Source organism: Vulpes vulpes, chromosome 1 (genome assembly GCF_048418805.1).
Source record: "Vulpes vulpes isolate BD-2025 chromosome 1, VulVul3, whole genome shotgun sequence".
NCBI classification, from domain to species: Eukaryota; Metazoa; Chordata; class Mammalia; order Carnivora; family Canidae; genus Vulpes; species Vulpes vulpes.
Window position 1 is genome coordinate 136,875,974 of NC_132780.1, and position 25,347 is coordinate 136,901,320.

General features: G+C 42.4%; 1 protein-coding gene across 2 annotated transcripts; it reads right to left on the reverse strand.

Annotated features, from left to right (window-relative positions):
- Positions 1-11,231: 11,231 nt before the first annotated feature.
- SAYSD1 (SAYSVFN motif domain containing 1) lies at positions 11,232-24,557 on the reverse strand. 2 transcript variants are annotated; one of them, XR_011996124.1, is made up of 3 exons: positions 24,256-24,557; positions 18,596-19,046; positions 11,232-13,022 (listed from the first exon to the last, which is right to left on the reverse strand). XR_011996124.1 is itself a non-coding variant. In XM_025990854.2 (2 exons), exons 1-2 carry the CDS (start codon positions 24,460-24,462, stop codon positions 18,702-18,704), a joined length of 552 nt encoding a protein of 183 aa, XP_025846639.1. In that variant the 5' UTR covers positions 24,463-24,557; the 3' UTR covers positions 18,448-18,701. The 2 variants fall into 2 exon arrangements, 1 of the variants encoding a protein (XP_025846639.1); XM_025990854.2 differs by lacking the exon at positions 11,232-13,022 and having other exon boundaries at positions 18,448-19,046.
- Positions 24,558-25,347: the final 790 nt, after the last annotated feature.

Sequence of the window (25,347 nt, forward strand, 5' to 3'; positions counted from 1 at the left end):
TTCAGCAGCTCCCATCTCCACAAAGAAAGAACACCCTGAGGGTATGTGTGTGTGTGTGTGTGTGTGTGTGTGTGTCCTGTGCACAGCAGCATAAAGTTAGGAGATGATGAATTGGGAATCATCCCACCCACTGTGAAGGTCATGGGACCACACAGTCCAGGACGAAGATGGGCAGGAGCCTGAGCTGTAGATGCTTCCTCTCCATGCACAGACAGGGTTCCATTATTGCTAATGTCTGCGACGTGCTCAGGGAAGGTAAAATATATTCCAGAGGTTTATTTTCCCTCCACTGAATTGATTCTAATCTACAGTGCTGACCCTGCTTTTGGCTCCTACGAGGAGCCACACTCTATAAAAACTCTCAAATAAAATATGTCGGTGTCCTCTGCTAATAAGACAGCTATGTGAATGACATGCTAAGTATTCAACAGAAACCAAATGAGTATCAACTCGAACTTGTTTTCCTTTTCATTGCTTGCAGTGAGTTTTTTGGGGGAAAGAAAATGTGAGAAACTTGTGCAAACAACATTGCCATGTCCCTACAGTGTTACTTGCTGGCTCAAACCAGCTCTCTGGCCATGCCTGGAGGGCCACATCAGGAAGTGTTGTTAAGCAGTGTAATTCAAACACTTAATGCCACAGTGTGTCTACAGTATCTATAATTACTTGTGCTCTATCAGTGGATACAGATTGGCAGGAAGCAGATAAGCATTATTGTTTTCCCATTAATGACCCAAATCTCTTGCACTTCGCCTACATCTGAATCTATCTGAGGGGAGAGTTTTTGCTTCTCCACTTTGGCCATTTTAGTCAGTTTCTCAGGACCTTATCTAGCGGTGCATTTTCTCTCTGATGCACCCATGCTCCTCCCCACCCCCACAATACCTCCCTCACCGTCCCCCCCCATCCTCACAATGAGCTTCCCTACACTCCTCCCCCATCTAGCCACGTTAGGAATGCTGCTCTCTCAGCTGTGACCAATTTGGGGGTGCAGCTGAGAGTGAGGCACTGCCAGGGCTGAAACGATGCACCGCATTCCATACCCTGGCACAGTGAGAAGCATGGCAGCCAGTGGCTTGGATCCTAACTTACATTGGGGTTTTGCAACCTTTCTGATGGGGCCTGTCAAAACTACCAGTAATTAGTCAACCCGGACAATCTAGCATGACTAATTGCCACTGTGTCAGAGCAATCTGGGAGAAGGAAAACATATATAAATGAGAATGCTTGAATGTGGTGAGCAAAAAGCTCCCAAAGTTTGGAACATATAACAAGTTAGGGTCTTGGCTTCTATGCAGGGGAGCCGGTGAGTGAGGGATGTCAGGCAGAAGCAAGAGTCACCCCAGGCAGTCACCCCACCCAAGCAAGAGTCACCCCAGGACCTTGCCAAATGGCTCACATTTTACTTCCAAGTCTGCAGGTCTAAGCTCCTCCCCCTAAAACTAATCACATCCTCAAAGCAGATAAACCTCAACATCCCATTGGTTTCGGAGAGGGTCAGATGTAGAGCTTTGAATGTGCTGAGAGAGGTGAGCCATGCTCTCAGGAGCTGGATTTGTCTTCAGTGCTCTCAGGGGATGTTTGCTCTTCATGAATGTTTAAACAAGATAATTTTCATGCGATTTCTTAATGTATAAATTCATGTAAAATACTAGCTGTGTCTATACATGGATGGTGTGTAATTCCTTGCACAGACGTGAAATGGATTCAGGCTTTTCCCTAATTTGCCTTGTAAACGTCAAATAAAGGCTTGTCATTACTGTGTCTCTCTTGCTGTTCCTGTGGGAGAGGAGGCGTTCTGCAATGTCAACCCAGGTGACTCGTGGTGAGCGGGAAAACACAAAAGATGCCATTTCCAGCCCAAAGGAAAAAAAAAACCCTTGTTCATTACTCGTGTCGTGATTTTCATCTTCAAAGCACTTACCAAGTACTAATTTATCCATCACAGCCTTTATACAGGGAATGCACTGCCATTTAATTAGAGAAGTTGGGTGGTCGAGTGGCTTCAACAATGACTGGCGGCCAAATGGACGTGTATTCTAATTCCACTCATTCATTTGATCTCCCCTGTCTAAATGAACTCAGTCCATTAAATCCATTTTTTTTTTCAAAAAAATGCCATAAAAGCACAAACCTTGTTTGCAGAGCAGCCACAGAATTTGAATGGAGCTGCTGTTTAGAGACTCACCTTCAGAAAAAGGAACTTTCCTCCAATGTAGATAATCCCTCACTTTCCGGTTTGCAACTCACTTCTAGAAGAGCAGAGGAATTGCAGATTCTTCTAGTCCCTCCACCGTTGCAGCTACACCTGTTTGAAGATCCATGTGCTCATCTGAAGGTTTCTCTGATGCACCTCTCTTTTAGATGAGCCTTGGGGATTGTCTCTTTCAAACTTAATAATAATTCTTACTCGTGAGAGCAAATGACAACTATAGCCAACAGCTGGTATCTGCACATGGTGTCTGCATCATGGCTGGTCTGCACCAACCTTGCTTTTGACTTCATTCACTCTCCTGTGATGTTCTCACCTCTGTCTTTACTCCGCCACTCAGCAGTGGAAGTAAGATGGAGCTCAGAGCTTTCTCTTCCTGCCCCATCCCCAGGGAAACACCTGCCCAAACCAATACTGACCAGCACATTTGTAGATGTGCTTCCTCTCCATGCACAGACAGGATTCCAGGAATCCAGACAGATGCAACCTCAGGAAAGGAGATTACATGCTGGCCTAATAGGTCTCCACCTCAGCCTGAACAAGGGGTAGGGGCAGCTTCCCTGTTCTGCTGGAGGAAATAAATGAGAATCCGTGGCCTCCAGGCTCACTCATGTTCAAGTGCAATATGGAGCCACAGTCCAGTGACTGATGCCCGACAGATAGGGATAACTGAGGCCCACATAGCACTGGTGAAGACTCTCCCTCCTATGCCTTGTTTGGCAGCATTCCCAAGGGTTGAGATTTCTCCCCCTTCCCTGCCAAATCCCTTGCCATCCCTTCAAAAGCCTATGCCTTAAACATTTCAGTGTCTTTCTATCCCTCCCTCTCCCCTTCTGTCTTTCTCTCACACACGCACCTGTGCACACACAACAAACAGAATGCTGAAAACAATGGAGTCTCCCTTACCAGAAATAGTAGGGAGAAAACCCCAGCAGTGCAAACTGGAACAGAAAACAATGTAGGCAGAATGTTGGAGAAGATGGAAAAACAGAACTAATACTGGACAAGGAAGAAGTAGACACTGAGTGCCCCCAAAGGTGGGAAGAGTAGGTGGGAGAGATGATGAGGCTAGAACAGAAAAGCAAATAAAGAAAAACAACAGACTGTGTAAATGTGGGAAATAGCTGTAGTAAGACATGAGAGGAAATTGCAGAGGTGGGGAAAAAAATGGGAATTACCAGTGATGAGTGGTAGGGAGCCAAGTTAGAAGCCCTCTCTCCAGCCGGTGTTAATAACTCCTTCTATAAATCTGAGCTCTTTCCCTGAAGAGTTCTCTAATCCTAAACTGTGATACATTCTTTTCTTTGGTCCTAGGGCTCTTTTTAACTAACATAATGATTTTAGAAAGAGAAAAAGATCACAGCCTAGAGTAAATCCAACATTTTTTTTCTCCCACAGATACAGGGTGTTAGAATGAATTACTGTGGCTCCTCCTCATGTAGGACCAATAGACCTCAGGATTTATGTGTTGCAACCTCCCAGAATAAAATCAATAGCTGAGAATTATAAACACTGAGCAGTCCCAAGCCATGAGATGGACTCTCTGGGGCTGAAGCAGGCGGGTAACACCTGGTGGGGATTTACAAGAAACTTTTTTTTTTTAACTTTCCATATCTCTAGGGTGAAAGAGCAAGGACTTGAAATAATAAATAATGTTTACAGAAGACTTTTCAGTTCCAATGACCTAAGGCAGACTTAGAAACATGGCTCAGGACATGGGCATTTTAACCACAACAAATTTAATAGCCACAACAAAAAGGCCACAGTTACTATACCTATTAGGGCCAATCTTTGACAATCTATAACCATTTATGTACATTTCTGGCTTATAGAGACAGGTGTTTGACCACCATTTATTTTGTTCTCCAGAAAGCTTCAGAACTTTAAAAATACCTAGGAAATGAAATTTATAGTTGTATTGAACCCCACACCGGAATCCACCAATTTGATGCCACCTTTACAATGAAGCCACTCTTAAGCTCTTTCATTTTTCTTTTTTTTTATAAGTAAAAGGCTTTTATTTTTTTTAATAAAATAATTTTTTATTGGTGTTCAATTTACCAACATACAGAATAACACCCAGTGCTCATCCCGTCAAGTGCCCCCCTCAGTGCCCGTCACCCATTCACCCCCACCCCCCGCCCTCCTCCCCTTTCACCACCCCTAGTTCGTTTCCCAGAGTTAGGAGTCTTTATGTTCTGTCTCCCTTTCTGATATTTCCCACACATTTCTTCTCCTTTCCCTTATATTCCCTTTCACTATTATTTATATTCCCCAAATGAATGAGAACATACACTGTTTGTCCTTCTCCGATTGACTTACTTCACTCAGCATAATACCCTCCAGTTCCATCCACGTCGAAGCAAATGGTGGGTATTTGTCATTTCTAATGGCTGAGTAATATTCCATTGTATACATAAACCACATCTTCTTTATCCATTCATCTTTCGATGGACACCGAGGCTCCTTCCACAGTTTGGCTATTGTGGACATTGCTGCTAGAAACATTGGGGTGCAGGTGTCCCAGCATTTCATTGCATCTGTATCTTTGGGGTAAATCCCCAACGGTGCAATTGCTGGGTCGTAGGGCAGGTCTATTTTTAACTCTTTGAGGAACCTCCACACAGTTTTCCAGAGTGGCTGCACCAGTTCACATTCCCACCAACAGTGTAAGAGGGTTCCCTTTTCTCCGCATCCTCTCCAACATTTGTGGTTTCCAGCCTTGTTAATTTTCCCCATTCTCACTGGTGTGAGGTGGTATCTCATTGTGGTTTTGATTTGTATTTCCCTGATGGCAAGTGATGCAGAACATTTTCTCATGTGCATGTTGGGCAAAGATAAAGAGAAGATACTTAAAGCAGCAAGAGACAAGAAATCCCTGACTTTTATGGGGAGGAATATTAGGGTAACAGCAGACCTCTCCACAGAGACCTGGCAGGCCAGAAAGGGCTGGCAGGATATATTCAGGGTCCTAAATGAGAAGAACATGCAACCAAGAATACTTTATCCAGCAAGGCTCTCATTCAAAATGGAAGGAGAGATAAAGAGCTGCCAAGACAGGCAGGAACTGAAAGAATATGTGACCTCCAAACCAGCTCTGCAAGAAATTTTAAGGGGAACTCTTAAAATTCCCCTTTAAGAAGAAGTTCAGTGGAACAATCCACAAAAAAAAGGACTGAATAGATATCATGATGACACTAAACTCATACCTTTCAATAGTAACTCTGAACGTGAACGGGCTTAATGACCCCATCAAAAGGCGCAGGGTTTCAGACTGGATAAAAAAGCAGGACCCATCTATTTGCTGTCTACAAGAGACTCATTTTAGACAGAAGGACACCTACAACCTGAAAATAAAAGGTTGGAGAACCATTTACCATTCAAATGGTCCTCAAAAGAAAGCAGGGGTAGCCATCCTTCTATCAGATAAACTGAAATTTACCCCGAAGACTGTAGTGAGAGATGAAGAGGGACACTATCTCATACTTAAAGGATCAATCCAACAAGAGGACTTAACAATCCTCAATATATATGCCCCGAATGTGGGAGCTGCCAAATATTTAAACCAATTAATAACCAAAGTGAAGAAATACTTAGATAATAATACACTTATACTTGGTGACTTCAATCTAGCTCTTTCTACCCTCGATAGGTCTTCTAAGCACAACATCTCCAAAGAAACGAGAGCTTTAAATGATACACTGGGCCAGATGGATTTCACAGATATCTACAGAACTTTACATCCAAACTCAACTGAATACACATTCTTCTCAAGTGCACATGGAACTTTCTCCAGAATAGACCACATACTGGGTCACAAATCGGGTCTGAACCGATGCCAAAAGATTGAGATCGTCCCCTGCATATTCTCAGACCATAATGCCTTGAAATTAGAACTAAATCACAACAAGAAGTTTGGAAGGACCTCAAACACGTGGAGGTTAAGGACCATCCTGCTAAAAGATGAAAGGGTCAACCAGGAAATTAAGGAAGAATTAAAAAGATTCATGGAAACTAATGAGAATGAAGATACAACCCTTCAAAATCTTTGGGATGCAGCAAAAGCAGTCCTGAGGGGGAAATACATCACAATACAAGCAGCCATTCAAAAACTGGAAAGAACTCAAATTCAAAAGCTCACCTTACACATAAAGGAGCTAGAGAAAAAACAGCAGATGGACCCTACGCCCAGCAGAAGAAGAGAGTTAATTAAAATTCTAGCAGAACTCAACGAAATCGAGACCAGAAGAACTGTGGAACAGATCAACAGAACCAGGAGTTGGTTCTTTGAAAGAATTAATAAGATAGATAAACCATTAGCCAACCTTATTAAAAAGAAGAGAGAGAAGACTCAAATTAATAAAATCATGAATGAGAAAGGAGAGATCACTACCAACACCAAGGAAATACAAACGATTTTAAAAACATATTATGAACAGCTATACGCCAATAAATTAAGCAATCTAGAAGAAATGGATGCATTCCTGGAAAGCCACAAACTACCAAAACTGAAACAGGAAGAAATAGAAAATCTTTCATTTTTCAAGTTCAGGTAAGGGCAGTGAAAGCTGGAGGGCCAAAATGCAGGAGACACATTCTATAATGTAAAGACATATCACTCTGATGAAGCTAAGCCAATGTCCTTCTAACAGTATCCTTTGGAAAAGTAGAGTAAAACATCAGATGAAAAGACACTTGCACTGGGGTGCCTGGCTGGCTTAGTCAGTAGAGCATGCAACTCTTGACCTCAAGGTTGTGAGTTCAAGTCCCATGTTGGGTGTGGAACCTACTTAAAAAAGTAATTTTTTAAAAAAGACCAAGATATGTACATTCATATTATATAAAAGAATAGGTTACCTTACAAAGTATACAAAGAATACAAAATATTCCAAAGTATGTTGGAATCTTCTTAGCAATCAAAAGAAATTTCCGTAACACCACACTTTACATACATAATGTATTTACTAAAACACCTTCTCTCAGAAACCAGTAAAGATCAGTAAGGCTGCCAAACAAAGCAGGATGGGGCCATAAGTCAAAAAAGATGCCACATTCATCGAGTCTTGGCATCAGCTGCAACCACATTCTCTCAAATTCTCCCAGTCTGGAACTCTGCCTGCTTCTCAGATTCAGCCCTTCTAGCAGCAAGTGTCCTTTGCCTCTCAGTTTCATTCACTGGGTTAGTCTTGGCATCATTCCTCACATAAGAAATGCAGCCACTTGAGATATTCTGCATCCATGGTGCAGAGCTGCTGAGGGTATGCCAAGCCACCTAAAACCCAGAAATGCCCCTAAACTGAAGTCATGTTGATAACGGCATGTGGGGCTCATGCACTCAGTGTAGCAGCAGCACCTGTGAACCAACTTTCTTCACCTGCACTCAAAATGGTGCCCTGATGTAGACTTCCAAAGGCTGCAGCAACAAGATCATGCATACCCTGTGTAGACTTTTTGGAATCTGATGTCTCTCTCCTCCTTCGGGATGGATCCTCCAAAGCTGTCATATCCTAACATGAATTTCTCATTTCATCATCTCTCCTTAGGAAATGTCCTCCCAATTGCCCTACTCACCCTGCATTCACCAGCCTTTTATTAGGCATGAGGCTTCCTCTGCTTCTGGGAAACGTACAAATGTTAGAAAATTCTCCTCTTTCCATAAATAGTTCTTTGAAAACCACAGATAGGGGCAGAACCTGGTGTAACCCATAACCAAGAGCCAGAATAGTTAAAGACATTACTTTTTCACTGATGAAAATCTAGAACAAAGCAATTCTTTCCTATCACTCTGTGTCATTTCACTGTATGATATGAGTAGCACTGCCGAAGTCAATCTAAATCTCAGGGGAAAAGTCATTAGAAGGAACATGATTAAAACAAACTCTGCAAAACAAATCCATTTGTGTCCATAGAGATAGTCCACTGTAAATGAACTGGTAAATGTATAAAAAAAATACTCTGAAAAAAAATACTCTGCCTATAAATGCATACATTTTCCCCTAGGAATTATCAAAACACAATCAATATTATTAGTAAAGCAACGAGATGAAGTATTAACCATAGGAGAGAGGTTAAAAAAAAAAAAAGACATGGGCCTGTAGGGGAAGTGTGCTATCTTTATTAGGGGATCAATGAAGGCCTTTCAGATGATATGACATCAGGGAGACCTGGCTAGAATAAGGAAACAACTCCTAGGATCGTCTGGGGAAGTAAGTTCTAAGCAAAGGAAACAACTAGTGCAAAGACTCAAAAGCAGAAGCTCATGTTGTGTGTTAGAAGAAGGGTCAGCAAACTATGGTTCACTGCTTGGTTTTATATACAAAATTTTGTTGGCATCGTCATTTGTTCACATATTGTCACACAAGGCTGCTTTTGCTCTACAATAGCAAAGTAATAGAAGAGTAATGCAGAGACAGTACAGCCAACAAAACTATTGTCTGGCCCTTTACAGAAAAAGGCAAAACCTTTTTATTTTTATTTTTTTATTTTTTGCTAAACCCTTGTATATGATGAACATGAAGGAAGTGAATATAACAGGGAGAGGCAAGCAAGGGCCAGATCACTTGGTAGAACAGGACCTGGTAGGTCCTGGTAAGCTAAAACCAATAAAAAACCAACCAACCAACCAACCAACCAATCAACCAATCAACCAACCACCAAATGAAAGATGCATCTCCAAGGATTAGGGGTGCAGACATCATTTATAAGGCTTCCTTTCACCAGCTCACTTCAGTGTGCCTGTCTGAACTCTGCTTTTGCTGGTCCTCTGGTTCTCAGCCTTTTCTTGTATGGCAGCAACATGCACATCTGAGGGACACCTGGGTGGCTCAGGAGATGATCCTGGGGTCTGGGATCGAATCCCACATTAAGCTCCTTGCAGGAAGTCTGCTCCTCCCTCTGCCTATGTTTCTGTCTCTTTCTGTGTCTCTCATGAATAAATAAATTTTAAAAATCGTTTTAAAAAATGTACATCTGATAGACTCCCATGAACACACCCCTGATAGACCCAGGCAAGCAAGCAGATGTATAACATGGAGTCACCTTGCAGGTGCATTAATAAAATGGCAAAACAAACATTCACAAATAATAATAATTTCCTAATATATTAAATGCATCACAAAGGCACAATGATAACCACTGCTACAACTACATTTTCTAGCTTTTTTTTTCATTTGAGCAAAATTCCAGACACAATACATATTCAAGTACCTTGCTACTCAAAGTATGGTCTGAAGACCTGTAGCATCAGCATCACGTTGGAGCTTATTTGAAATGTAGAATCTTAGGCCTTGGCCCAGACCTACACAATCAGAATTTTTTTTAAAGATTCTATTTATTTATTTGAGAGAGAGAGTGAGAGAGAGAGAGATCATGAGCAAGGGGGAAGGGCAGAGGGAGAAGCAGACTCCCCGCTGAGCAGGAAGCCCAATGTGGGACTCAATCCCAGGACCCTGGAATTATGACCTGAGACGAAGGGAGAAACTTAACCAACTGAGCCACCCAGGTGCCCCAGAATCAGAATCATTTTAACAATCCCCAGAAGATTTGGTCACTAGCATTTGAGATCACTATCCTGATTGGTCTCCAATTACTCTAAGAGTTTGAAATATAGTTTTACATGTCAAAGAGGTTAGCCTATTTATACTATTCATACTAGTGAATGCTGGCTACAACTTAAAGGTTAATAATGAAGGATTGGCTAAATAAATAATGATACATTTATCTAAATAGAAATATTAGCGGCTGGCAAAATCAATACTGTAGAAGGACGTGAGAATTTATTCGTAGCTTATCATTAGGTGAAAAAATATCAATTATAGGCAAGACTAAGACTAAAACAAATGTATAAGTGATAATCAAAGAACAGAATATGGCTCTTATTAATCTAAACAATATAGTGATGATATGACTAATAAAATGAGGAAAGAAAAATGGATAGGGAGTGTAAAGCAGTGTAGTTATATTGACTTCCACATCTTTCATAGCCACAGGTAACAATATGTAATTTAAAGCTAATAAATCAAGTAATTATGTTTAAAATGTAAAGTCAACTAACAGTCAATAGGATTGAGGATTGAGTACTGAGGAGTGAAGTTGGGAGAAAGTGGAAATACTAACTTCTTACATTTCTTTTTTACATGATATTAATACTGCCTAAAAACCCAAAGGATTAAGTACTGTAAGTTAAATAAAAAAAAAACTTTGGAACAGAAATCTTAAGTTTTCCAAATTATCAAAAGAAACACACACAAAGAAAGGGGAAAACAAAACAAAACAAGAAACAGAGACCACGTGGTAAAATCACCAAGATAAACAAAAAGCAAACATGTGATGAGATAAACAAGACTTCAATAAATATAAATGAGCTAAACTTACCTATTAAAAGAAAAAAAGAAAAAAGAAAAGAAAAATAGTCTCATACTGTATTACAAAGTAAAATTCAACTATTCTCTGTATACAAGTAACATACCTGATAAAAATGACTCAGGCTGAAAACCACAGTGTACACAGAGTCATGCTTGGCAAATGCAAACAAAAGCAAAGGTCCCAATTTTAATATCAGATAAGGATGAATTCAGGGCAAAAAGCATCAAAGAATACAAACATGGCTTTTTATAATGATGAGAGGGGACAACCTGTAATGAAGACTTAAAAGTAGGTTTTTTATGTACTCCAAAACCTAAAAAATACAAAAAAATTCTATAATCTCATGAAAATTATTGATTAAAAATATTAACAGAGTCTATCCATCCACTAAAAGAACAATACATTAAAATCAAGGGTCAGGATCAGCGGTTGAGCGCCTGCCTTTGGCCCAGGGCATGATCCTGGGGTCCCAGGATCAAGTCCCACATCGGGCTCCCTGAATGGAACCTGCTTCTCCCTCTGTGTCTCTGCCTTTCTCTCTCTCTGTCTCTCATTGATAGATAGATAGATAGATAGATAGATAGATAGATAGATAGATAGATAGATAATCTTAAAAAATAAATAAAATAAAATAAAATAAAGGGTCATTTATTCCAGGAATAAAATGATGGTTTAATATGAGTAAATATTTAAACTTATTACATTAATTGGTCAAAGAGAAAAATCACATAATCAATCTCCACTGAAAGAGATTTTGTGAAATGCAACATCCATTCTTAATTTAAGAAGAAAAAAACCTTTTAATAACATAAATACAGATGATAATTATCTATCCACTTACCCTAGAGCCAGCAGCATGCTTAATGGGAAAATACTAAAACCTGTTCATAAGGTCAAGAACAAGACAAAGACATCATTGACTATCATTCTGATTTAACATTTTTCTGGATGCTCTAGTCAATGTTATTAGATAAAGAGAAAAAAACAAGAGGTGTAAAAGCTGGGAAAAGAGGAGTCAAATTTTACATTATTGAAAAAGAAAATAATTATCTATGTGGAAAATCCAGGCAAGCGAATGAAACACCATTATACTTAGTAAGAAAATTCAACAAAGGACAAGAGTTATAATAAATATACCAAAATCAAGAGCTTTCATATATATATATATATATATATATGACATCTATGTATGTATAAAATAAAAGGTCAGGTGCTCCATAAGCGAATGGATGGGTGGGTGGGTGGCCATATATATATATATATGTACAACCAGTTGGAAGAAGTAACATAAGTCCTCAGAATGCACACTTTTTCCCAAACACGCTAGTCTCCCTCTGTTTGTCTCCTTTTTCCTAGGTGGTTTCAGGTGACTAAAAGGCTATCTTTGCCCCCGCCTGTTTTTCCAGGGAGTAGCTGACGCTTGTTCAAACTCAGCACAAGGTCATCTTCAGGAGGCTGGCCCCTTCCAACCAGAGCCTGCATTCAGACATCACACTGTCAGAGCGCTTACCACATTATCCTGTAACTATCTGATTATCAGCTGCCTCTCCCATTTGACTATGAACTCCTTGAGAAAAGAGCCCAGCACCAGGCCTGGCAAAGATTAGTTCCTCCATCAACCTCCATGTTAGATAGTCCATTAGGCTTCTGATTCTCTTCATAAGAAATAACTCAAGCCTGAAGACAGACAGATCAATGGATAAAGATGGGCAGATAGATAGGGAGAGATATGTATTCAGAGAAGTTAAAAAAGCAGGTGCTATTTATAGATTATTATGTCTCATTTGGTCACATTTATGAATTGTAATTCTTTCACCAATGAAAGAATTAATTCAGTAAAAAAAATTTATTCAGTAGAATGCTATTAAACTGACGAATGCACAAATGTATCTTTTTTGGAAATAAATGGTAACAGATTTTATTTGGTTTCTTTTCTAAAATATTTGTGATTTTTGTTGTGTTGACTTTTAGGATATTCCGATTTAGTTTTTTCATTATCATTATCATTAATATTATTGGTTTCCCCAAATTAAAACCTTCTACTGTAACACAAAAAATAGAATGTATAAATATACTTCATAATCCAATAGTTTTGCCATATTCTCAATCTGTTAAAAAAAATCTTAAAAGATAGTTGAATAAAAAGTAATGTAAACAGTTTCACCAATGGGAACGAAAAGGTCAGGTGCTCCATAAGTGAATGGATGGGTGGGTGGGTGGCCAGATGAAGGACACAGAGAATCCACTCTCCATGTGATAGCGCAGGTGATCTCTTAAGAATGAAAATTGGGGGAGGTGCCTGGGTGACTCAGTCGGTCAAGCATCTGCCTTCAGCTCAGGTGGTGATCCCAGGGTCCTGGGATCCAGCTCCCCATTGTGGTCCCTGCTCAGCAGGGAGTCTGCTTCTCCCTCTCCCTCTGCCTGCTGCTCCTGCTGTTTGTACTCCCTATCAAATAAACATTAAGATAAATTAATATTTAATTATTAAATAAATATTTAAGATTTACTTAAAAATACATAAAAAACTAAAATTAGATTGTGTCATTCTCTTACATAAAAATATTATGTAATATGTAAATAAAGCCCAAAACCTAAAAGAGAAAAAAGAAAGCAATGAGCAGAATAGTGTGCATAGTGTGCTACTGTTTGTGGGCTGGACAGAGAATAGTGTGACATGGGGGAGGGAGACTCTACCCCTGTAAAACTTACATGCCTCCTGAACTCCTGTATGCAAGTACAAAAATAAAATATTCTTTTTTATGATTCCAAAATGTTTTAAAACGAGTTTGTGTTTCTTTTTGTAATTGTTTTTATAATTTTTTTTAAAGATTTATTTACTCATGAGGGACACAGAAAGAGAGGTAGAGATATAGGCAGAGGGAATAGCAGGCTCCCTGCAAGGGAAGCCCCATATGGGACTTGATCCCAGGACCCCAGGATCACAACCTGAGCCAAAGGCAGATGCTCAACCACCCAGGTGCCCCTGCAATAATTGTTTTTAAAGAACACTTCAAAAATAATGCATCTTTAATTACTTTATAGTCTTTGGAGTTAGTTCCTCAGCATTTTAAAGCCATGCATGTGTTCTTCTCCATGTGTTCCAAATGAACAGTTTGAAAAATGGTGAACCTTGTTGCCCCTTTACAAAACACTTATCTTTCTTTGCTTAGATCTAATATATGCTAAAGTTTCCTTCCTATTTAAACATTTGTGATATCAGTGGTTCTTGTTCTTTGGTGAACTTTGGCTTATGAGACTGCCCGAAGAAGGCTGCTAAAATACAGATTCTCAGGGTGCTAGGCCCAGACATTCTCCAGCAGCAGGTCTAGGTGGGGCCCTGGAATCTGAATTTTAACATCACTACAAGAGATTCTAATGCAGGTGGCCCATAGTCCACACTTTTCAAAATATTCATCTATGACTTGTTAAGGAAACTCAGAATTGTTCATTTAAAAATGACAATCCTACTCAGTACAGAATTTAGATTTGAAAGTGATCTCTCCTTCTGATGACTCCTCCCCTAACACACACACACACACACACACACACACACACACACACACTGCTTAGACCTTTATAAACATCTATATTGTGTTACATGCCTTTATAATGTGGTTCTCTGTGTACTTTGTCTTCTCTCTCAGCTTTTTGAGAGATCCAAATCTTTATCTAACCCAATGCTCCAATGTTGCAAAATAAAAAAGTAGGTGACAAAAGACCAGAGCACACAGTTCAAATTTTACTTTCTTGGGCTTAGGGATCAAGTTTCTTCACCGGCTGTACAAGTTCCTAGTATCCCCCTTCCCCCCCACCCCGCCCCCAACAAAGCTCTGATATAGACAAGCACAGTGCCAACCCCTTCAAAGCACAGTACTGCCTGCTAAGTCTAGAGACAGGCTGTTGTTTTATTTTAAAATATCAGTATAAATCACTTCTGGTAGTTTTCTGTGCCTTTCCCAGGACCTCTGATGAGCCCTTTCCTCTGTGAATTTTAGAGTGAAAAAGAATTCCTAAAAAAGTAGCACAAGTGGTTCAGATAAACAGCCCGGTGGGTTTTCCACATCACATAAATTATCAAGTGTGGGGAGAAGGGTTGGGGATGTATAGCAGCAGCTCCGTGCTACCCCCTGGTGGCAAGATGCTCCATGGCATCCCAGCCCCACCAGGTATCCTGGCTCTCAGTGGAACAGTGTGCACTGACAGCCCAAGCTCACTTACGGGTCCCCAGCAGCGCCAAGCCTAAATACAAATTTGCTGGTAAACAGTCAACAGTGCGAGAAGCAGGAAAACATGCAGTTAGAATGTTACTTTCTTCTGCCCAGCCTGAGGATCATCATTCTGTCAACTGTGTAACTTTTTTTTTTAATTTTAGCACAATTTATGAGCCTAATCTTAAGGAAGAGATCAGTCAAAGGCAAATGTGGAAGACCTCAACTCAAAGCACAACCCTAATAGCATAAAATATATATACCTAAATCATCACCAGCAAAACTCCAGAGATTTTGAGAAAAGTCACTGCACCTACCAACTGGGACATTCACCTTGCCCTGATCCAGAACCTTCAGAATGGGTCAAGGCTAACTTGGAAATGATTGTCCCAGAGGTACAATTTGGGTGATTTAGCCTGCAGAACAGAGAGGACTGAGAGAGAACAGAGTAACAGTTCACCAGTCTGGAGGATTTTCCATGTCCCCTGAGATTAGATAAGAAATAACATGGAGTGGCACTGAGGGTGGCTCAAGTGTCTCAGTAAAGAATTTCCTAAAAAGTGCCTACATCTTGTACCTGGATTCTTCTTTAGGGGTCACTAGGAAAAAAAAATATTTGGCCAGGAATAAACGTGCCCAAGGTGAGGGGGATGCATTTGATGGTATATTGGGGTCCCTTCCAGCCCTACAAGCAGAGGTTCATTTAACAGTGTCTATGAATAGACAAGATAGGATAATGTGAATAAAAGCAAAAACCAATGTACTTGTAAGGCTCAGACAGAAATGACCTCAACCCGTGCACACAGCAATCATAGGGACTGAATGCATCTCTGGGATTTCAAGTTCCCTGGTGACAGAAGCAGCCTTTAATGGAAGCTGCTTGCTGAGCTAATGGTAGAGCCCTGAGTGGAAATTCTGTGATCAATAGGCCTTTCTAAATTCAGGAAATCAAGACTGCACCTAAAGCCTAATGGTCTGATAAGAACAGCAAATACATACTGTCCTTTTCTCTCCTCCCTGCCATGCATTTAATTGGTTCACACCCCATTTTTCCTAGAAGTTAATGCTGCCATTATATGCAACCTTTGGCAAGAGGTGAGCTAGGAGAGGTGATAGATCGTGCACAGAAAATCCCTTGAAAGATGAGCTTAAGGCAATCAAGCTCCACCTCATTATACATAGCTACATTTTCAAAGTATGCTAGTGAGGTGTCCACTGCTAAGTCGAGTCTCTCCTATGCTTAAACAAAGTCTCTGCTGAGACTGCTAATTGGATCACATGTTCCCAGTTCAGAGTTATAGGCCCTTTGCTTTAGGTAAAAGTTTGATTTACACATTTTTGAAATAAAAATTCTTTCCTAGAACAATGCTTACTGAACTGGGCATTGTAGTAAGTCTTTGATCAGGGATATTTCTTCCTTGTATTTGGCTTGTATGAAATGTAAAAGCCCAAGTAAAATAGCAGGGAAATGAAGAAAGGCTGAAGAAAATAAATCAGGAAATGAAATCATGTATCTTAAATACAATCAAAACTTGCCTGCTTAATAGGGATTCATCTGTTTCCCACACTTTCTAGGGGCCCAGTTAGAACCTGCAGAAGACTTCTTTATGAGGTAAAGAGAATTCAGCTCAAGAAATGAACTGACATCTGAGCGACAGCTAAACTCCCAATCAGCAAAGGGCTGGAGAGAGATGCTAAGGAGGTGAGAAGAATTTTCAACAAAGGCAGTTAGCCTCAAAGTGTGATCATGAGAGTATACCCTCTGTATTCTTCCTACAACTGAAACTTCCCTCACTCTATTATTTTTTAAAATTATTTACTTAATCCCTATGCCCAACATGGGGCTAGAACTCATGACCCCAAGATCAAGAGTCACATGCCCTTCCAACTGAGCCAGCAAGGCACCCTGTCTCACTCTATTGTTGATATTGCTTGTTTTACTTTGTCTACCACCCTCCCAGCTGGACTGTATGCTCAGAGCAGTAAGAATATGTCTGCTTGAGCAGCCCAGGTGGCTCAGTGGTTTAGCACCACCTTCAGCCCAGAGCGTGATCCTGGAGACCTGCGATCGAGTCCCATGTTGGGCTCCCTGCATGGAGCCTGCTTCTCCCTCTGCTGTGTCTCTGCCTCTCTCTCTCTCTCTGTCTCTCATGAATAAATAAATAAAATCTTAAAAAAAGAATATGTCTGCTTTCTTCATTATCATATCTCAAATGCCAGCCAGAGTACTGGCACTCAATGAATAGGAGTTAAATTTAAATTGAGCTAAGATTTTGCTGTATGAAGCAAATCAGACAAGAACAAAAAAAGAATTCAGCAACAAGCATCTATTATTTAATGACATCTCATAAGTATTAAAGTTAGTGTCATTATGTAAGAATAACTGCATTCTGAAGTTATGAAAACTTATGGAGGAATCATTAATTTCTTAAAATCTTAAGTTTAGAAAAAACTATTGCTTTAAAACCAGACTCTACTTACTTATCAGTGTGATCTCATAAAAAAGGTATTTAGTGGTTTGCTTTGCCCAAATTTAATGAACCCAAACTCTAACTTTGTACTGGAAGGATAACTGAAATCATGTATGTTTACCACCATTTACATAATTTCTTACCAGAGGCCACAGGTGACAGGGCTGCTTATTCTAGAGCCCTCAGAATATAAGAAACAAACCAAGTTGCCAATAAGTCTGGAGTTCCACTTCCATAGTTCTCTTTTGAATACACTCAAGAATTATTTTCTTGTTGAATTCATCAATAGCCAGTTACTAAATCTATCAACACTGACTTTGTGAAATCCCTGCTCACACCTGTCACTTAGGACTTTGTCTCATCTTCCTTCATTGAGTAGAAGCAGAATAACTGAGGAGAGTGAAAAATGGTGATGGGCAATGGGGATCTGTTGCTGAAAAGTAGATGTTTGAAAGACATTTTTTCAGGACGCCTGGGTGTCTCAGCGGTGAGCATTGCCTTTGGCTCAGGTCATGATCCTGGAGTCCCAGGATCGAGTCCCACATTGGGCTCCCTGCAGGGAGCCTGCTTCTCCCTTTGACTGTGTCTCTGCCTTCTCTGCATCTCTCATGAATAAATAAAATCTTTAAAAAACAATTTCTCATTAAGAAAAAAAAAAAGCTACTTTTTCAATACCATTAATGACCAAAAAGAAAAAAAAGCAAGATTTAAAGCAGGAAGGAAAAACAAAAACAAAACAAAACAAAAAACAAACAATATCAACAACAAAAATCCCAAAAAACAAAAACTAAAACTTGCAGCTTAAACTTTCCAGGAAAAAAAAATGCTATAAATATGAAAAGACTTAAAGAAAACTTATTTTAATACACAGTTCTGATGTACTGCCCCATTCCTTCAAATAGCTGGGTACTTTTTTTTTTTTAAGACTTTATTTATTTGACAGAGAGAGAGAGAGCACAAGCAAGGGGAGCATCAGATAGTGGGAGAGGGAGAAGCAGGCTCCCGGCTGAGCAGGGATCCCTGATGTGGAGCTCGATCCCAGGACCCCAGGATCATGACCTGAGCCAAAGGCAGACGCTCAACTGAGCCACCCAGGCGTCCCTAAACAGCTGGGTATTTTAAAGTTACCTCCTCAGTGCCCTTCTAATGCTCTGAAAACCATCTCTCTCAAATAATGAGACAAACAGATCACTTTCCTGAGTAGGTAATTTTTATAAATTGCATCAGATCCACAGTGGTATCATTCACAGGGTTTCACTAAAACCAAAGAAAAGTTCAAAGATAAAAATGCAGCAAAAGATCTGGGAAAGAATGTAGCACTTCAGCGTCCCAGAACTAACCTGCAAGCTGTCCTTAGTCTTGGGCACCTGAAATCAAACCCGCAAGCCCACGTAGAAGGGCTCTGAGGACTACATGTGAGGCTAGCTGCATGACAACAGAGTTGGTCTATCTCCCCACCAGGGGTCTAAACTGTAACTCGTGCTCCAACTGCTCTGCAGTCAGGGTGCCCTGGATGGCTTCGCAGCCTGGGTTAAATACAGAGTAGGCACTCTTCTCTCCCTCTTTCCTCTCTTCTGGGCCTCGTGTCCCGACGTACATCCAGTAGAACAAGGACAGGACAAAATAGGCCAGGCCAAATTCCAGTTCCACAAACAGTCCCAGCAGGACCAACCAGAGAAGAACCTTCAGGAAAGTGATGCTGGTCAGGAGAGACTGGTCCCGGGGCGATGACAGAGGAATGGCTGTATTCCGTGGTGGCTGTGATGTGCTGCTCCCAGGCTGAGCCACTTCCTAGGACACAGAAACAAACAAAGAGTAATGGGCTCAGAGATCAAAACCAATTTGGAGAGACAGTTCTCATTGCCCTGAGAAGGCCTCCGGTTCATTGATTTCTATTTTCTTGCCCTGCTCTCTAAAACAATCATCTCCAAAGAACTCACATGCCCTGTTCCGACTGAATCAAAACTGATCTGCACTTACTGAGATGGGTCTGACTTGATAAAAAAAAAAAACTTTACAGCATTTAGATGGATTCCCATTCATGGGAGTCACTTCCTCAGATTAGTCTTCTGCTAAAAAGAGCTAACTTGTGCCCCATACAGAAACTCCCCAGTAATTGATAATGCAACAACCACACCTAATGCTTACACACAGAATCAATGTTTATTGACTTGATTAGATGATCTATAGTTTTGTGAGTGACATGATTCTAAACTGAGAAGTATACCAGAAACAGGAAATAAAAATCCCTTCCACCTATTAAAAACAAATCATCAGTATAGCCACAACCTTTCCATCCTGGGACGGTCCTACACACCCCCAGGTCCAGGCAGTCTCTCCTAACTGGACTCCCTGCCTCCAATTTCTTCCCTCTCCACACCATCCTTCATAAAGCTGCTAAGTGAATTTCCTAAAATACCCATCAATCTCTTATTCACAAACCTTCAACAAATTTTACTGCCTGAAGTTTAAAATTCAAACTCCTTGGGCTGGAATCCAAGCAAGGCCTTCCATTCATTCAACAGAAAAAAGTGCCAATACACGGACTCCTGTGTTGGGTGCTAACAGGAGACACAGATATTTAGGCAGCTTTAGAGAGGCCTGAGCTCTAGTCCAGTATTTTTTTTTAAGATTTTATTTATTCATAGAGACACAGAGAGAGAGAGAGAGAGAGAGGCAGAGACACAGGCAGAGGGAGAAGCAGGCTCCATGCAGAGAGCCTGACGTGGGACTCAATCCAGGGTCTCCAGGATCATGCCCTGGGCTGCAGGCGGCGCTAAACCGCTGCGCCACTGGGGCTGCCCTAGTCCAGTATTTTTTAAACATTTTTGGGTATGGACCATAATAAGAAATACATTTTGTACTGTTGCCCAGCTATATATGTAGAAAAAGTTTCACAAACCAATAAACACCTTCAACACATATGAAATCCTCATTTTATATTCCATTTTTAAGTATTTTTAAGAGAACTAGATCCTCTAAATTGATTTCACCACCCACCAATAGGTCATGGTTTGCAGTCTGAAAAACAACGGCCTAAAAAAAATTCCGTGTACAACACAATCCACAATCCACTGCTCTATCAATGGACTTCTACCACAGTTCAACAGGTGTTACTACCCAAAGACACTGCCCACCTGTAGTCTGGGACAGGCTCCACTTCCTACCCATTCCTCAGCCCTCTGCCTTCCTTCTAGGCCAGCACGACTGGTGAAATGTGTATCCTTGACCTCGGCCATCAACGGAGAGAGGGTGCCTCCTCAGCCTCCCACAGCACTAACTGCTTCTCTTTCTCACTAAGCACCAAACTATCTGCCAGTTGTTTTTCTTTTAATGCAGGTCACACAGGTCCCTAGATTGCCACCAGGAGGCCAATGGACTGCCATTCATTATCTTTTGGCATCTCCAGACCGAAACACAGCACCTCACACACAGTTTCTCAATACAGAGCATAACTTCTAGTTCATTTCTTCAATTATATCCCCCCATTCTGTGATAATTTAAAAGGGGATCACAAACATCATTTGGTCTCAATAAAAAAACGGAGGTCATCTGATTTACGTTGCTTCAGAAATTCCATTTTGTTAGAACCTTTTTTCGTGTCAATGTTGTAATTATTACACCTTTTCAGAGATTGGAAAAGCCTTTATTTAACATGCTATCAGCAACACACCCCCTTCTGACACACACACACACACACACACACACACACACACATTTGTTAAGTAAATAAATGTCCCTTTCCGATTTGACCAGTGTGCAACAATAGGGAAATCATTGAAAGTCGCAGTAGGGAACTAATATAATCTGATTTATATTTAAAACTATACTCTGGCTGCCAAGCAGAGAATGGGCTACAGGAGCAAAAGCAGGTAAATTGTGAGCAGCTCATGCAGGAGGACCAGGCATAAGTAGAGGGGTGATGGAGAGTCAGAGAGAAATGATGGACTGAGGGATACAGAATATACTCGGAATGTATACGACTTGAAATTCATAGTAGACTGAATTTATTATTGAGGGAGTATAGAAAGAATAATGCTTATGGCCACCACTTATTGGGTGCCTTCAAGATATCCTGTAATCCAGGAGACAGGCACTATTAATCCCAACTTACTGATAAGGAAACACTGAGATGTTAAGTTACTCCCCTAAAGTCACACAGCTAGTGATAGGCAGAGATGAGGTTAGTCTAGAATCCTAGGATGGTCTCCTTCCAAAGCCCTTTGTACTTTAATTAAGAGGCCTTTATGGGAGATGGCAAGGAGAAGGGTTAGACCTAGAAGGAGATGGAGGAGGGTGGAAGCTGCAAACCAACCAGCAAAAGAAACAAACAAAAGGGGAGATACAGAAATTCCTTTACCTTATTTGGCACTGGCTTTAGTACCAGTGTGGCTTCTGCTATAAAAGCTGTGTATGGAAGTGTTTGTGGTTGTCACAGCACATGGGGGCATCCTTTAGGGAAAGTACTTCCATTTCTTAAATACCAAGCTGCTTCCCACCTCAGGGCCTTTGCTTCTGTGGTTTTTTGAGCCGAATGCCCACTTGCCCTCATACCACCTGGCTGGCTCCCTCTTCACCTACAAACCTCAGAAAAAATGTTACTACATGTGCCCTTGGCCTTGTCTTGGGTTTTTCCAAAAGTGGCTCCTCCTTATGAAATGTCACCTCCTCAATGAGGTCCTCCTTGCCCACTCCATCTAAAGGTGTTCTGCATCTCTCACCCCCAACTCACTATCACACTATCCTGTTTTTTTCCCTTTTCATAGCATTCATTATTCCACTCTTTTGTTTATTGTCTGTGGCCCCCAAAGCAAATGTGTGTTCTGCGAGAACAGGGCTTCATCGGCCTTTATCACCCTGTTTCCTTGGATTCAGGACAGTAGCTGGAACAGAGTGGGCACAGGATATAATTTTGCTGAATAAATGAATGATGGCGAGGGAAAGGAAGACATTAAAAGAGGATTCCTAGGTCCAAGGGAGTGATGCAAAGGCTGTGCTTAGCCAGGTGACTCCAAAGAAGGAGAGCATTTGAGCAGTGGTCAACCTGAGCCAAGGCTTGGGGTGAGAAGTCACAGGATGTGTGGGCACTTGGGGCTGCTGTGGGGGTATGCCTGGGGAGGGAGATGGGGGGGTGCGGTGGTTGTGCAAGATTGAAAAAGTCATAAGCGTTCTGGGCTTACTGTGGTAGAAACTTGTCACAGAAAGAAATATTTTATCTTGGGGACTGTTTTCTTCAAGCTAAATTCGAGAGTGGCAGACAGAGGATATGGATGCTTCCTTATCAATGACAACCAAGAAGCAATTACAAATAGAAGGCTAAAGAAATTTCTGACAAGCCACCTTCCGTCAGCAAAATTATTAAGAGAGATGGATGGTAAATTGGGAGGGGAAAAAAACAATTTAATGAGAATTTTCACACCAGAGCAAACCCAGGAATGATAACAGAATCAATGAAAATGTGCTTAAGACAGAATTCCTTATGAAAAAGAGAGTAATTAATAAGAACCAACTGTGAGTCCAGCATGTCCTGTCATCCTTGTGTCAGGACATCAGCTTTTGGGTTTTTAATGGAAACTTTCTCAAGTTCAGCTTCTCTGGGTCCAATTCAATGATCTCATAGTCCTTTGGAAATGAGACATTACAGGCAAATCCTCATTGTGTGGGTTAGACATTGTTTTTTAACTGCAGAGAGGAAAAAGGGTAAGGGAAGTAGATTCTAAAATCTTAAGCGATTATGCTCAGTGAGTCCTAATCAACAATAAAGTTACCCTGAGACAAACTGCATGCAAGGAAATGGGATTGTTTGAACCCTGCTGAACTCTTTCTCTAAGTCTGATGGAACCCTGCATGTCATGGGGAATAATATCTAATCAAAATCGAGTAACAATGAGTTCTCATTGGTTTAAAAAAAATTGCCTAAAACCAGATTTTGTGCAATAATAAATGAACTAAGAGAAACAATTTTAAGAGGAGTAAGGTACACTTCTGCTTCAGTACATTTTTCATTTTCAAAAGGGGTTTTTGGCTCTTACTACACTTTTGAGATACAAAGACTTTGTCACAGATTGTCTCAAAGCACCGAATTTCCCTCGGTGTCCTGTCCTGTATTCCAACATAGATAATCCAATCTCACACCTGCAAGGCCCCTTGCCACATTACTCCTGAGTGAAAACGAAATGAAAATACAGATGGGCATCAAGGTCATCTGCAAAACACGAGAATACCAAGAATTAAAGGGTGACAAGTCTGTAATACTCATCGAAATATTGTTTTCACCTGAACATTCACTGTTGCACTTGAGTAAGTTTCCCTAGTTCAACAGCGGTGCACAAGCCTGCGCAAGCTACGGCCACCTCTCGCAGTTAGAGGGACCACATTTTTGCAAGTTTTGTGTTCAAATGCCATTTCTAAAGCAGAGGCTGTCTGGGCTGCATGTGGCCGAGGTGCGAAATCAGAGAAATACTTCACTACTGCCACTTCTTAGCAGTATCCAATTAGACCTTTTACGCTCTATTAGCGGAGGGCTGAGGCTGAAAGTGGTGGCGGGAGGTTTCCCCGAAGCCGCAGGGCATCACAATCACTCGCTGAGAAGAACTCAAGGGCACAGGTGCGTTTTTCCAGGGCCCTAGACCCCTCGTTTCCCGATTGCAGACAGGAGCTGCGTGGGTCGCAGGCTGGGGGAAGGAAAATGTCAAAGCCACGGATCAGTGCTGACACGAGTGGCCGGAGACGGCCGGGCACTGCCGCCGCGCAGCAGCCCAGCCCCCAGCCGAGGGGGAGCCACCGGAGGGGGCGTGGCCCGCTCCTCGAAGGGGGCGTGGCCCGCCGGCACCAGGCGGTGGGCGGGGCGTGGGCGGGGCGTGGGCGGGGCGTGGGCGGGGCGTGGGCGGGGCGTGGGCGGGGCGTGGGCGGGGCGTGGGCGGGGCGACGGCCGAGGCTTGCCCGGAGGCCCAGACGGTGTCCCGGAAGCCAGGTCCCGGGGGCGAGGCCTCCCTCTCACCTGAGCGAGGCTGGGCTGGGCCCGGGTACTGGCGGGCCTCGGTTTCCACACGAGGAACCGTGTCAGCCAGCCTGGGGCTGCCTTGGGAGTCGCGGCCGCTTCCGCCTTCTCTCCTGCGGTTTGCGCACTCTGGCTCCAAGTGCTGGGCTCCGCCGCCAGCCCGGCCCGTCTCCTGGCCGCCCGGAACTCGGCTAACCGCTGTTCCATGGCGCGCGCCTCACGCCCCGCGCCTCGGGAGCGCGCTCCCGCCCGCGGGGCCCCGGCTCTCCGCGGTGCCCGGCGTCCGGCAGCAGTGCGCCTGCGCAGCGGCGGCTCTGGGCCGCGCCTGCGTGCTGGCGGCTCTGGGCCGCGCCTGCGTGCTGGCGGCCGGGCCGGCCCCCGAGCGCGGGCTTTGTGACGCTGATGTGGCGGGATGTGGCGGGATGTGGAGCCGCCGGTCCTTTCTCGGTGCGCGCCGCCGCGTCGCCAGCATCCCGGGGGAGGTGGTTAGGGGTCGAAAGCACCGGAGCACCTGCCGGGCCCAGTCGGAAGAGCCTCGGACTCTTGCTCTCGGGCTACGAGTTCGAGCCCCTGTTGGGTGTAGAGATGACATGAATAAATAAAAACTTAAAAAAAAAATCTAAAGCATGAAGACACTGGACCTGCTGCGGGGGCTCTCCTGAGGGGAGCTGTACGTGCTCCATCTAGTTGAGGTGCGCTCCCCGCAGGTGCAGGATGCCTTTAGCAGGTAGGCACTACTATTGGGTGCCCGTGCCGGGGTCCCAGGGCATTAAAGAAGGCCCGTCGTCTCGGGGGTTCTGGATCACGAGGGACACCGCATCCAGTCTCCCCTTTTGCCTTTTAGGAAGTACGCGGACCTCCTTAGCACGTGCAGGGTGACTTCCCCGCCGGCAGGGCCGCAGGCCACGCAGACCTCTGTCACTGCAAACTACCTCTCCATGTGCCTAGATGGCTCAGAAACTCAAAACCAGAAACCTTTTATTAGGGTGCAATTTAACATACACAAATCTTAAGAGTACGGCGCACTGGGTTTGTGATTATGAATGCACCTATAGAAGCACCACCTAGAAAAAGAACCTGCTGGTACCTTGA

Bases quoted from the DNA above. Each gene is read 5' to 3' on its own strand.
- SAYSD1 (XM_025990854.2), bottom strand. From the start codon at position 24,462: ATGGAACAGCGGTTAGCCGAGTTCCGGGCGGCCAGGAGACGGGCCGGG. The intron at 19,047-24,255 runs GTGAGAGGGAGG...TCTGTGTCCTAG, and splicing joins CCCAGCCCAGCCTCGCTCAG to GAAGTGGCTCAGCCTGGGAG.